This window comes from Rattus norvegicus, chromosome 2 (genome assembly GCF_021556685.1).
Source record: "Rattus norvegicus strain SHRSP/BbbUtx chromosome 2, alternate assembly SHRSP_T2T, whole genome shotgun sequence".
Taxonomy (NCBI): domain Eukaryota; kingdom Metazoa; phylum Chordata; class Mammalia; order Rodentia; family Muridae; genus Rattus; species Rattus norvegicus.
Window position 1 is genome coordinate 13,716,564 of NC_141535.1, and position 14,935 is coordinate 13,731,498.

Here is a 14,935-nt window from a genome sequence, read left to right on the forward strand (position 1 = left end):
CCTCACTGACTCAGGCTGGCTCAGCAGCTAAGAGCCCTCTTCTGGTCTCCATGGACACCAGGTACACATGTGGTACCCATCCATCCATCCATCCATCCATACAGCAAACACTCATCCATATAAAACAAGAAAATAATGCTTAAAGATTTAAAAACACGACCGAAGGAAGTTTCTTACTTTTTGTGAATAAAGTATTTCTGAAAGAATATATGAAATAGGAAGTTGTGGAGTCTACAACAAGAAAATACATGCTACAGGCAGGGAAGAGTCTCAAGCTACTAACCAAAACTGTTCGTATTGATTAATGATAGACAAATTCCAGAGAATGTCAACATTGCCTCAATAAAGCCTTCTATTTATATTCCAAAATACTGGGTTGGGGGAGAGGTAAAAGGGCCACGCACCAACAAAGGGAAAGGCGGACTTTCCCTAAGAATCACAGGAACTCTGCTCACATGTCTCCCCTCCCCCTTGCCACAATCCAACACAATGGGGAGGTAAGGGTACACCGAAAAGAAGGCCTGGGGCTGTGGGCGGAGCTTACAAGAGTGTGGGTCAGACCAGAGGGCAGGAGACCAGACAGCAGGAGCCCTGGCTCAGATGGAGAGTCCTTTCTCTACACCTCCCTCAGAGCAAAGCGCAAGCCTAACTTAAGCACTGGCCTCTCTTCTGCCAAATCCACATTAGTAGAAGGAGACGGCAGAAAGGTGGGGGAAGAGGCAGTACAGCCTTTTGTATTTTTCCAGTTCACATTTATAACTATAAACTTACCTCGATCTTTTTCAACACATCTGTGGAATTCATGAGGGTAGTACCCTTGCTTGTGGCTTTGGCTGCTTTGGATTTTGGATCCGCTATAAGGAAAGCACAATCTGTTAACAGATTTTCTTCTGGGGAAAGAGAGCAGGGGTGGTGGCTCCTAAGTTCTGCAGTGCAGTTCTATGGCATACAGGACAGCAACGTCACTTGCTCTGAGCCAATGATAGTGACTTCGTCACTGTGCGTGATGTTATTAAGACTATGACCAGGTATGTTTTAACTAAGCACCGAAACTTTAGTCTCACCATTAATATCATTAGAGAAAAAAATCTGCTATCACATCACTTGAGACAGAAACACTAGAATAACAAGCCCCGCAAAGATTTCTTGGCCACTCGTCCATCACTGAAGTCCATTTTAACACAAGCAGTGTGACGGAAGGGCAGGTTAAACCTGCCCCGGCTAAGGACAAAGGGCTAGGAACGAGCTTGCACCTGATGTTCACAAGAACTGTCTTGGGTGAAGACTGAAATGGTTAGCTGGTCACTTCACAGCAGTGTCAGGAAATGTTTCAACAAGCTTTAAGACCCACAATCTGTTTTACTCTAAGCAAAATATTTCATTTCCAGATTATTCTAAAACAGCAGGTAACGAAGAATCACTTCCCAGGAAGACTCTGCCGCTTACCAAGGAACTCTTATTAGCCATAAACGACTCTCATGACATGAATGATTGTGTTAAAGATGAACACTCAACACACAAAGGATTTTCAGGCCACGGTAGATGACCCATAACTGGTGGACTTAAATCCTTAAAACGAAGAGTCACTGACTGTGGTGGTTTGAATGGGTATGGCTCCCATAGACTCAAGTGTTTAAATGCTTGAGCCATAGGGAGTGGCACTACTAGGAGGTGTGGCTTGTTGGAGTAGGAGTGGCTTGTTGGAGGAAGTGCGTCTCATGGAGGTGGGCTTTAAGTTTACACATATATGTATATATATGTATATATATGTATATATGACCTTAAAGTGTGTGTGTGTGTGTGTGAGAGAGAGGGGGGGGGGGGAGAGGGGGAGGTGCTGCTTAAGTTCTGCCCAGTGTAGAATCAAGCCTCCTGGCTGCCTTCAGATTAAGATGTGGAACTCGCAGCTTCATCGGCACCATGTCTGCCTGCCAGCTGCCGTGCTTCCTGCCATGAAGATAAATGACTAAACCTCTGAAACTGTAAAGCAGCCCCAATTAAATGTTAGTCTTTATAAGAGTTGCCTTGGTCATGGTGTCCTCACAGTTCCTTAGTTAGGAACCCTAACTAAGATAACGGTTGGTACCAGGGTAATGGGGTACCCTGACAGACCTGACCTGTGTTTTCAGGAGGATTATGGAATGACTCTGGAACTTGGGGCTCGAAAAGCCATTGAGTATTAAGAGTTCTGTCGGATATTCTGTGGAAGCTCCGAAAATACTGACGTTGAGAGCACTTTAGAAGAGGAAGAGGGAAGACTGAAGGCTCTGTCAGGGCCATTCGCTATTTTGACTTAGAAACCTTAGCATTACTGGCACTAAGAAATCAGCAGTGATCATAACCAGCTATACGTGAGAGTAGAGTCTCGCCGCAGTGAGAAACCCCAGCAGTTTCAGAGGCCAGCACCATGGGACAATAACTAGGAACAGCAGCAAGCAGTGGGGGAGCCAGCCGGAGCCCAGGAGATGAGTTCTGTGCTACAGGGGGCAGAGCTGGAGCAAGCCGTGGCCTCTGTATCAGCTCCAGGTTCCAGCCCTGCTTGAGTTTCTGTCCTGGCTTCCCCCAGCGATGGACTGTACTCTGGAACTGTCAGCCAAATAAATCCTTTCCTTCCTAATTTGCTTTTTAGTTATGGTGTTTTGTTGCAGCAATAGGAACCCTGACTACGAAAGATGGTGACTTCAGAGCTGTTGAATGAGTGAAGTCTGGGGGAAAATAACCTAACATTAAATGGTGGATAACTTAGAACTTCTGCTGTCTTCCTGGAAGGCAAGGGCTGTTATAGTTAAGTCCTCAAAGCATAGGATCATATATGACCAAGAGCTCAGTAACACTGCTAACAACTGTTAGCTAAGAATGTGATCTACTCACACTATAAAGTTTTTTTCTCTAAGCACGTTTTAGGAAGTTATTTAATTTCATAATATATACAACAACGAGGTGAATACCACTGAAGTTGATCACATAGAAATATATACAAAAATTATTTCATTAAAAATATTTTACTTTTTATTTGGGTGTGTATGGGTGTGGTGCGGGGGCCAGAAGGTGGTATTGGATCCTTGGGAGTTGGAGTTACAGACACAATGCATCCCCTGAGTCCTCTGGGCTCTGAACTCTGGTCCTCTCATGAATCAGGATCACTCTTAACCTCAGACTTCCTTTCAGGCCCAGTTACTATTTTTTACTAAAAAGGTGAGTCCCAGATTCAGTACCACTCATCTTTCCTTCTTGGGTTTTAATACTGATTTTCTGTGCACCTGCTCACATTCAGAGGCATCAAATCACCAATAAATCAGAAAGACTGTTTTTAATCCTAAAATGTCGACATGAAAAATTTCCATAGTCAATACTTTTTTTTAAAGATTTGTTTGTTTAATGTCTGTGAGTACACTGTCTCTGTCATCAGACACACCAGAAGAGGGCATCGGACCCATTACAGATGGTTGTGAGCCACCATGGGGTTGCTGGGAATTGAACTTAGGACCTCAGGAAGAGCAGTCAGTGCTCTTGACTGATGAGCCAACTTTCCAGCCAGGTTAACAATATCTGTTTTTCATGTGTGCACATACTTGAACTTGTTTCTTTCAGTATCTATCAGAAGCTGGTTCTTCCACAAACCTCTGCCCTGCTCGAGCCCTCTGTGACTTATCTACCTTCACGCAGATCTACAGAGGCCTTCACAACTGCGAGGAACAGACAAGGAACTAATACGCGCACAATTGGGCTGGAGAGATGGCTCAGTGGTTAAGAGCACTGACTGCTCTTCCAGAGGTCCTGAGTTCAAATCCCAGCAACCACATGGTGGTTCACAACCATCTGCAATAAAGTTTAAAAAAAAAAAAAGACACGCACAATTAAAAATCCTAGCACACACGGGGAAAGAGAATGTCATCGTTGATTCGTCTTACAATAAATGGAAATCCTTGTCACCAGAGGCTGTGCTAAGAGTAATGTACGAAGCTCCAATGATAACGGAGATGTACGTTCTTAGACTTCCAGTCTGCTACAGATGGTGGCCCACTAGCACAGGCCCAGTAACATCTCTGCACTTACATGTTTTAATGTGTAATGGATGTGTACATGACAGTAATGGATTCATCCATTGTGCTTCCTTAGAACTGTTCCCAGACCTCCCAAAAGCACCTATGTTTTTGTTTCATATTGTGTGTGTACGCGTGCATGCTGACTGGCTGGCCAGTAAGCCCCAGACTTTTAGAGACGGATTTAGCAGTGCCAAACTTTTTACATGGGCAACAGAGATCGGAACTAAGGTAACCCTTTACTGACCCTTCAGTGACCAAGCCGTCCCCCAGCCCCTCCTATGTCGTTCCTCCTCCTAACTGTAAGCTCTAAGAAGCAAGAATAGTCCCAACTACATGGGCTCCCTGTGTTCCTTGTGGCAGTGTCTGGCAATAACATACGCTTATTTATCAAATGGAATCATTAAAGAACAAACAAAAATATATACTTTGTATCTTTTTCTCTAACATAAAACTCTTTTACCAACTCTTTAATTTTTCCTAGTACACGTCTTCTTTTTAGTATTATGGTGAGGTTTGGTCTGTTGCTAGAAGCCACCACGAGAAAGGATGGACACGCCTAGGAGAAACAGCAGGTATCTGGGGACCACCACTGGGTAAGTAGCCAGGGCAACAGTTACAAAAGCAAATCAGGGGTTACCCTCCTGCCCCCCCCCCCCCGAAGTAACTGTCAAAGCCAAATAAAATAGCCATAGTCTAAGTCTCATTTACTTGTAAGTTGGATGGGGATACGTTGATGCTGGTTCAACTACAATATTAAATAGTTTACTAATTCTTTGTGAATTTCATAAATATATACAATGTATTTTGTTCTACTCATCCTCCCCACTCCCATTTGCTCCTCCTAAATCTACTCACGTTCTCCTTCCCAACTTTATGTCCTTCTTTTAATAATCTACTGAGTCAAATTTGTCAACCCAACCAACGGTGGCCACATCCTTAAAGGCTGACTCTCCTTCCCCAACAGCGAACAACTGTCAACAGTGCCCCTGATTTTAAAATGTGTCATGGAATAATGTAGAATAGAGCCAGTAAGATCATAAAAATCTTCATCTCTACAACTAAGACAGAGAATTTGCTAGCACAGCAAATCTTCACAATGAAAGAATGAGATTCATTCAAGAAAATAGAAGGTCTAAAAGTCAGCAGCCACTAAGGGCCAGCAAAATAATCAAAATGCCAGACATACTTAGAGAATTTGCAATACTGAGCGCAACCTGAGCTTGGCTTATGCATTCCCCATCTCAGCAACACTTTTGTCAAGCTGGACTCCGGTCACATTAGTCAGCGTACCTTTTTTGCACTTTTTCCTTGGCATCATCTCTCTTGGAAGTCTTCTCCAATCTATGTGCACAAAAGAAAGGATAGAAAAGTCTCAGTGACCCTGGTGGCTCTGGACTTAGCGACTTACCACAGTGACAGCTGCTCATGCAAAGACAGCAACATTTGCTAACCAACCCAAACCAATAGACACAGAATGCACCACAACACAGTTTCTCCTGTACAGAAGACTCATTAACAGCTTTGAGATGGTACAATAAAGTATCTTCGAAAAAAAAATCTTACAAGAATTCTTTGTGGCTGTTACTATCAAGATCATAACAATCTTTTTAAAATATTATAATTTGCATCTTGTAAGTTGTTGGTTGATATTTACATATTATGTAACTATTTTTTGCAAAAGTTTAGGCAAGTAAACCCAATATAGAAGACATAAAATAATTTTAATAATTATTTGAAAATTTCAAGTAACTAGTAATTTCTAGTAGTGTGAACATGTAAATTCTCCCCAAAGCATGGTTTTCAGTTGCATGAACTAAACAATTTATTTATTTACTTTTAATTTTCTGGAGGGTGCTAGGAATTTAACTCAGGGCCTCATATATGCTAGCCCAGTATTCTACAATCCTTATCCTCCTTTTTTTAATACAGATTCAAAGGGTCTGGAGGGATGGCTCAGTAGTGAGAGCACTTCCTGGTCTTCCAGAGGACCCAAGTCCAGTTTTTGGCACCCATGCTGTGTGGCTTACGGCCACGTGTAACTCCAGCCCCAGGAATCTGATGCTCTTCTTTGGCCCATCAGGCATCTACACACATCTGATGTATACATACACACATGCACATGCATATATGTGCACACAACACAAAGATATAAATTAAAATATTTGAAATATTCAAAAGATGTTTAGAGATAGTGGCTACTGATAAAGCAATGTCAGTGTACTTTTACAAAATAGTTAACTATTATTTTACCTACAGCGATAAACCTTGAGTTGAATGTATTTCAGTTTTAAACTTCTTAGATTATGAAAAAGAATGATTTGGAATGGGGGTCCCATCCTCGCCCCACATCTTAAGATCATCAAGGCAGAGAACACTCTACCCTGGGAAAACAACAAAGCTTGTCAGAGGTATTCACACATTCACCTGAGGGCAGTTTACCAGAAGTACGAGAGGATGGATGTCTGAGGGACGGCAGTTTGGTAAGGGACCCTGACAGGTTGGTTATTTCATTTCTATGGAGACTGTTTTGTGTTTATAACATAAATTGGTTGAATGATGTTTCCTTCAAGGACCCCTCCATCCTGTTGCTATGCAGTGTAATACTTCTGAATGCTAGCAAGTCACTCAGGCATGTTTCTATTGGAACGTTATGCTACTAGCTAAAACTTGTTTATGTCTCATAGAATACGAGAAAGACTTAAAGTAACCTTAAAGTGATTTTCATTACTACTTATTATAGGAGGGGGGGGGGGAGACTAATTTCTGACAACTTCTCAGGTGTCAAAGAAAACACCTAAGAATCTAATAGACTTTTTGGGTATTTGACAGGGAAGGTGGTCTTTAAAAAGAGTTCTTTGAGGGGCTGGAGTGACGGCTCAGTGCTTTAGAGTGCTTGCTTCCCATCCAAAGTTCAGTTTCAAGTACCATACCAGGGAGTTCACAACAGCCTCTCCTCCTGGGATGCTAGCCCCAGGGTACCTGATTCCTTCTTCTGGCCTTCAAGGGCATCCTCACAAACATGGCATAGACATACACAAACACATACATAAATAAAATTAAAATGAATGTTTTTAAAAAGTACGTTAGCACGTCCTGTTTTATAGTACCTGGTTCCCATTCTTCTTTATAGACCTTCATGTATCGCTTGCTATACCTTTCAATATCATCTAGGGTGAGAGGAGAAAAAGCACTCATTAGAAACACAAAAACTTAGGCCATTCTTTAAAACAACTTACGTCACCAGATAACATCTCTCATGTTCATGCATTTCCTACGTGTGTATATAACACACGTAACTGGACCAACATTGACAAATTCAATTAGAATAACATGGCTAAAATTAGGCGAGAGCAATGGCGGGTGAGCAGAGACAGCAACCTTAAACCTGGCTCTCAGCATGCGACAACCTGACTGGCCTGTGAAAAACATTCCCAAAAGTCAGGCTAGGAAGCCACTTACACATAAAGGTGGAGAGATCTATTTGGTGTTTTCTACAACCTCCAGGGTCCAATCTTTTAGTCAGTCTAATTGTGGTTGGTGTAATGGAGGGCTAATGGCTGGCTCACCTTTAGCGTTTCATGTACGTGTAATTGGTTTGTGAGGTTCCCAGTACATACTTGTCACAACTCACTGGGAAGGACAGGAATAGGAGTGTGCTGACACCCCCTGTGTGAGGAATGAAGTGAGTCGGCCTGAAGTCGTGTCCAAACTATTATAAGCTCTATACAATCCATTGGAACTTCCCGGGATCAGCAGCGCCATGGCCATCCATGCCTTGCTTCCAATTTGTCAATCTTGCCAGATAACTCCACTAACACATGTGGGTAAAGAGAATCTTAACACAGACATTCGGAAGTATAGTTCACTGACTCGGAATGACAAACTGTGCCTCAGTTGACCCATAGCATAGAAGGTTCTTCTTGAACTAAATGGGAATTAGCACAGAGATGCACAGCCAGACAATGTGCAGAGTGAGAGCTAGAGCAAGAGACAGACAGACAGATCCACACAAACACACTATTTTATTCTATGTTCTATTTATTTTATGTTTATGAGCACTCTATCTGCATGTATACCTGCCAACAAGAAGAGGACATCAGACCATATGACATGATGGTTGTGAGGTGCCCTGTGGCTGCTAGGAATTGTACTCAGAGCCTCTGGAAGAGCAGACAGTGCTCTTAACCGCTGAGCTATCTCTCCACCCGTCCCCACCAACACACACATTCTTTGGAGCTCTCAGTCCTGAGTGAAAAGTCTTCATCAAACTCCTCCCCTCAGGGTTCAGAGGTGATGGATGACTCCAAGCAGTGTCTTCAGGCACATCAGTCGATGTGCATGTGACCTTGAAGAGACTGTGACAGTACACATGAGGCCTACACAGGTTCAAGACAGATGAGGTCCCACTGCTGAGAAAGGAAAGTGTTCATGAGATCCCAGCCATAACCAAAAAAAATATGCAATTGCTACCCGTTAGCAGTGGGGGAAAAAATCAGTTTTCTCCAGTGGAGTTTCACTAGGTCCATAACCATATTCCAGCCCAGCCTCCATGCTCAGGAGCAGTTGGCCAAAACAAAATGTTTTATGAACTTACTGTTCTGTTTTAATATTTGATCTTATTGTTACTGGTCTTTCACCCATTGGTTATGATTTTTCTTTGTGTCTTTGTTTCTTGTCTTTTTGTTTGTTTGGTTTTGTTTATTGTTTTTTGTTTTTTAAGGAGAGAGAGAATACAAAGTTGGAAAAACAATCAAAATATACTGCATGAAAAAAATTTAATAACAAAAAATTTTTTTAAGTGGCTTGGAAGTTTAGCTGTAAGAAAGGGAAGAACAGAGAAGTAGGTAGAAGCTTGTGAGCTGCTGACCAATCTGGGTTGCAAAATGATATAAAAAAGAACTAACCGAAGATCCAAGATTGAGGTAACAAACACTTAATGTGACTTAATGTGACTTAATGTGACTGTGATATAGAGGAGGCAAAAAAATTCAAACAGCAGAACAAGGAGAAGAAAAGCTCACAAGTTTTACTAAGAAGTTAAGAAAAGCAATCTAAATGTACCTCTCAGGTTTGATTTGTTTTGGAGATAAATTTAGCCACAAGAGATAACACCTTCTGAATAGAGGTGACTGTGTGTGTGCAAGGGCTGCCACCCACAAACGAAAAGTTTGAATGAGTTTTAATGTATTGCTTGTGGTTCTTTTCCTGTGTTCATGTCATCTAAATCAGTGGTTCTCAACAGTGGGTTGCTACCCCTTTGGCAAACTTCTATTTCCAAAACTATTTACATTTTAATTCATAACAGTAGCAAAATCGCAGTTATGAAGTAACCACAAAAGACTTTTATGGTTGTGGGTCACCACAGCATGAGGAACTATATTAAAAGTGGCAGCATTAGGAAAGTTGAGAACCACCGAGGAGTCCAGATGGATTTCTGATAGATTCTGTCTTAACATCACCTGTATTTCTAACTCTTCTGCTTCCATAATTAAAAGTCAGAATTAAAAAAACGAGAAACAAAACTTTGGAGAGGCTGCTGACACAGCTTGAGGTATGGCATTTGTCTAGCATTCGTAAGACACTGAGTTCGTTCTTTACTCTGTAAAACCTCAAATAAGCAAATAAATTAGAAAACCTTTGATGGCCTATAGTTTTCTTGAATAAGATAAAGGGTTCTATTATCTTCTTGTTTTTCTTTACTAAAAATGGCAAACATGAGTGACCCAATAATTTTTCAAAATTCTATACACCCTACTTCTGCTGATCACTGTCTGTCTTTGGTTTTGGTTTCAGTATTTCTCCATTTACAAACCATAGGTTTTGGTGCATAAATAAATATCAAATAGGAAAAAGATATGGTCACATGCATTTTAGCAAACAAGATACCAAATGATTATAAATTCTTTGATGTCCTTCTCAAAGATTTGCAGCATAAGGACAGCACTTTTTTTTTAATTCCTGAAGAATTAAATCTGTGTATTCGCTGATTCTCATGTCAGAGACAATCCACCTTAGGTCTTGTCACCTGGGGATTCAGTCTGCTGCACTTCACCTACCCTCCGTGTGCAGGGAGCTTCTACCCATCTGTGCATTTATTTTATGATTCATGTAATTATTGTAAGACATCTTCCTATGTAACATTTCTTCTCTTTGTATTACTAGTGTAGGAGTGAGTCAGCGTGTTGTGACTGGCCGGCCCGCCCACAATGGCCCGCGCATGTGCAGCAGGCGCTTCCGCATTCACTAACCCTGGAGAGGTTACACCCGGAGACACCGAAGAGGTACAAAGATAGAGCTTACGACTTGGGCAGCCAATCGGCTGGTGCTAGTGTGCTTCTGCGTATCCTCTGGCTCCTGGAATCTGTGCCGTTCATTTTCCCTATTCTTTTTTTTTTCGGAGCTGGGGACCGAACCCAGGCCTCTACCACTGACCTAAATCCCCAACCCCCATTTTCCCTATTCTTATCCCTACTCCCAAAGACTGTCTTGGGGCCGAGGGCTAGGGCACCATATTAGTAAAAAAATAAAAATAACTTGAATTCTCAGTTCAATGTAAGTTAAAAATAAGGAAATAACTATAAAGATGAAGGTTTCTAAAATTTTTCATACTTTGTTAAAACCTGGTTTGAGGCTAATGGTATGGGTTTTAATTCCAGCATTTGGAAGAAAAAGGTAGCTGGAGTTCTGTGAGTCTGAGGGCATCTTGGTCAACACAGAAAGTTCTAGGCCAGTCAGAGACTCATTGTGAGACCCTATTTCAAAAAACAAAACAAAACAAAAAACCAACCAGACAAAAACAATCCCCGGGCTGGAGAGATGGCTCAGCGGTTAAGAGCACTGACTGCTCTTCCTGAGGTCCTGAGTTCAAATCCCAGCAACCACATGGTGGCTTACAACCATCTGAAGTGAGATCTGATGCCCTCTTCTGGTGTGTCTGAAGACATTGACAGTGTACTCACATACATAAAATAAATAAATCTTTAAAAAAAAATAATCCCCGCTGTAACGCTTTTCCTCTGTTTAACATCCCCATGTCACCCCCTGGTCCTCAGTTAGGTACTATCTGTGGGTTCAGGCATCCTCTGGTGTCTTCTTGGAGCACAGTGCCCATGAACAGAAAGGAGACTGCTGTTTTGTGTGCACTCCTATACATACATAAGAATGCATGAATCTTCTTTAAAACTATATTTTGAAAGACAGAGCTTTTAGAAACAAACATCAGGAAAGAGGAGCAGGTAGGGAGATTTGAAGAGATTTTACTTCTATCAATTTGGAAAATCCTATAGAATTTTCTTATGGGATTAAGCAAGTATTCTATCTTTTTTCTCTTTTATATGGCTCCATGTTTGAATTCGAGGTCCTCAGTTAGTGAAACACTATGAAAAGGATTCGGCAGTGTGTGTTACCTGGGGCAGGCTTTGAGGCTTTAAAAGCTCACGCCAGACCCGGTCTGTCTATCTCTCTCTCTGCCTGCAATTTGTGGATCACACGTGAGCTCTCGGCTGCTTTCCTGGTGCCGGCAACCACATTGACCATGACCTAACTCTCTGAAACTATAAGCAAGCTCCCATGCTATTTTGTAAAAGTTGCCTTCATCATGGTGTCTCCTCACAGCAATGGAACAGTAATAAAATAATGACTACCTAAAGGCCCCATATAACTGCTTGAATGATCTGATATACCTTTTAATTAGACCTGCACTTGAAATAAATACATTCTATTAGCTAAACATATCTTTTATCTAAAGGAAAGTCTAATTTTAATATGATCAAAGTATACCATACCTTGTTAACTTTTAAAATAAAAATGAGTATTTATTAGTTCATTTAAAATGCATAAAATTTAATTTTTAAATCTAAACAAAGGCATGCAACAAAATCGGAAAAGTAAAAATAAAAGTAAAAGCTCTCTATTGAGGTGAAATTTATCCAATCATTATACAAACAAACTCAAGCAGATAAGTCATGAAGATTGAGCTTGTCCAACAAGCTTCCTTTGAAGATACGTAACACCATAAGCTACACACTTCCTTTGACTCAGCCAATGCATCTTAGAGAGGGGAAAAAAAAAACACTTTTAATACTAATGGCATGAGCAGATTCTACATGAGTTCCTCATGTTTTAATGATGTTGTTTTAAGAACTCAAAGGTGATATTGATCTCTGTAACAATCAATACGTTTTTACGGTGCTAAAGAACTGCTCCTCTGATAAGCAGGCTCACTTCCTCTAAACTCACTCCCCATTTCTAGTCCAGGATGGCTGAGCCTTCTCAAAGTATAATTCCTCCTTTCATTCTGCCTTTATATCATCAGAACACACACAAAAAAACAAGGTTTTAAATTTTTTTAGCCTAAACTGTCAGTAATCAGAGGCATCTTTCAAAACTTATGTACAATGGCAACAATCACAGTATTGCATAGTTTAAAAAAAAGAACCACTTCATTCTAACAACAAGAAACTAGTGATAAGTAATTCTAGCCACATAATGGAGTAACATAGTCTTTAAATTACGTTTTTCTAAGAATACTAAGGAAATATTAAAAGACTAATGTTGCATTACAAAAGGAAGATACAACGTATTATGAATAGGTTGTAAAACAAAAAGAAAACAAACAGTAAAATAAAACGTTTTTCATTTTTGATAACTCTGGAAAAGAATGTTTCTCAAGTTGGGCGATTGTCTGATTGAGTAACGTGATCCAGCACTCAGTGATCACGGATCCCTGCAACACTCTTCTTTTGCAGATGCCAAACTGCCTGCCTCAAGAGAAGCCTAATGCATACCTTGTTTTTCTTCAGGTGTTTCGATAAAGTAAGGCAATCGTTTCACTGTTTCCCTCAACTCCTGTTTCAAGGCCAGCATGTAATCCTCGTCTTCTCCTGTTTTCAGGGGCACTGGCTTGTAATCTGTATCCTATTTAACATAAAGGACAACGTCTATTTAAATAAATTAAGAATTTTACTATTTCCTTTATCCACCTTCTAAGAAAGATGTTGCTTTTATAGAAAGATGCCATTTCATGAGCAGCAAAGGTTTAAATCCATTCAAAGCTACTGAGTCTCTAGGCAGGGGAGGCTGCTCACTCCGTAACCCCAGCATGCACAGGGCATGGCAAGAACACGCCTTCCAATTCAAGGCCAGCCTGGGCTACGAGGTGAGTTCCAAGACAGTACAGGCTAAATGTAAAACTCTGTCTCAAAATTTTAAAGAAAATAAAGACACTGCACTTCTATAATCTAACTTTTAAGCATATTTCCTACTTTATTCTTATTTTATAGGTTAAAAAATTTCACAATATCCATATTTATATGAATGTGCAGGTATGACCATATGTATATATTCATTAAAAAGTGGGTTTCCACAATACAGATAAAGATACAACAGGGTAAAGATACAGTGTATTTCCACAGGTGTATTCTAAATCTATTCAGGCATTCAAAGCTTCCTTGAGCAACTACTGTGAACTAAATAACAGAACCCACACCCCAGGGAAGAAACGCACAATTAAATAAGCAAGGGAGGTATAATAAATTTCAGATCATGAAGACAAGTATAAAGGAGCAGAGGATGTGACATGGGGGTCACCTGGTGGCTAATCTGCACAGGGTAAGCATACATGGCCTCCTAGGGAAGTCATATGTGGACAGAGATCAGTCGGCTATCCATGCAAAGAGAACAGGTTGTTGTAGACAGGAAACCCAGCAGGAACAAAGACTGGAGAGGGATGGGGTCCAGCACAGCTGGGGCCTGAGAACCCAGCAGTGAGAAAAGCTGAGAAGACGAGGGAAGTCAGGGCAGGTATAGCTTTCTAGCTAATAAGTTAGTTTTATTCCAAAAAGAAAGCAATACTACGTGTTACTTTCCCAGTGCTTGGTCCCAGTGCTTGGAGGTAATGTCTAACCTGGTGGCCTTATTTTGAGGGAAGCCACTATAATGAGATATGCATAGAGCTGAGATACTTGTTTCTGTTTTCAAGGTATATTGAGTATTAAAGGTAAACTATGAAGAGCAAAAACCATAACAGAACACAAGGACCCTGGTTCTTACTGAAGTTTAAGAGCTATTAAGAGGCTTGGCCTGGTAGAAAGTCGGTAGGTTATGGGGACCCTAGGGGCTTCCGCCAGTTTTACACCCACTGCCTCAGATTAGATTAGGCCACGTACCAGCTTCCTGCCTTGGGTCAAGGCTAGGCCAAGTTCCATTCTCCACCACAATTCTCAGGAGGAGCAGGGGCAGGACATTCTTGAAAATCCACAGAATGTACTGACTGATAGTCCCCTGACCCTCTGGTCCCAGATAGAGCTCGAAGGCATGTCATACAAGTTTACACTGTAAACTTGCTGATGTAGTCTATACTTCTAAAAGTATAAAAACTGCTTGTTATAGCCACTCAGGGTCGCCTTCTAGTCACTCGCCACAAGGGGATGTTTGAAGGTCAACCCCAACATGCTGGAAAGTAAACCTCTTGTGTTTGAACCAAACTCTGTTCTTGTGCCTCACTTCGTGGGGCGGGGGCGTTTCCTGGTTGCTACAAAGGGAAAAGGGGGGACTTCAACTGGGGAGAAGGGAGAGTAATACAGAAGGAGAAATGACACTAAGGATGTTTGAAAAACCCACAGGAAACATTATTTATAAGCATACATACATACACACACATATATCACACATACAAATGTACGTATGTATATCTAGTTTAAATGCACAGTACACAGGATAATAATGCTCTCCCCAAAGCCACAGACTAAAATGCCCCAGTGTCAGGCTGGGGAAAGCTCTTTTGAGTCGTTGGTTGAAGATATCCAAAACAGTCCTAAAACAATATAGGCTATTGCCACTGCCCACAACACCCGGAATCCGTTCCCTGAGTGTTTGCTCTTGAGGTACTG

The 14,935-nt window shown here is 41.2% G+C and overlaps 1 protein-coding gene across 2 annotated transcripts in view; it reads right to left on the reverse strand.

The window, feature by feature from the left end:
- Polr3g (RNA polymerase III subunit G) overlaps window positions 1-14,935 on the reverse strand; it is a 40,294-nt gene that overhangs the window by 10,268 nt on the left and 15,091 nt on the right. For both annotated transcript variants that reach the window (XM_087634013.1, NM_001109468.2), the window contains 4 exon segments: window positions 12,833-12,962; window positions 7,154-7,213; window positions 5,337-5,387; window positions 772-854 (listed from right to left, as the gene is read on the reverse strand). In XM_087634013.1, coding sequence (XP_087490139.1) covers window positions 772-854; window positions 5,337-5,387; window positions 7,154-7,213; window positions 12,833-12,962 — 324 coding nt within the window.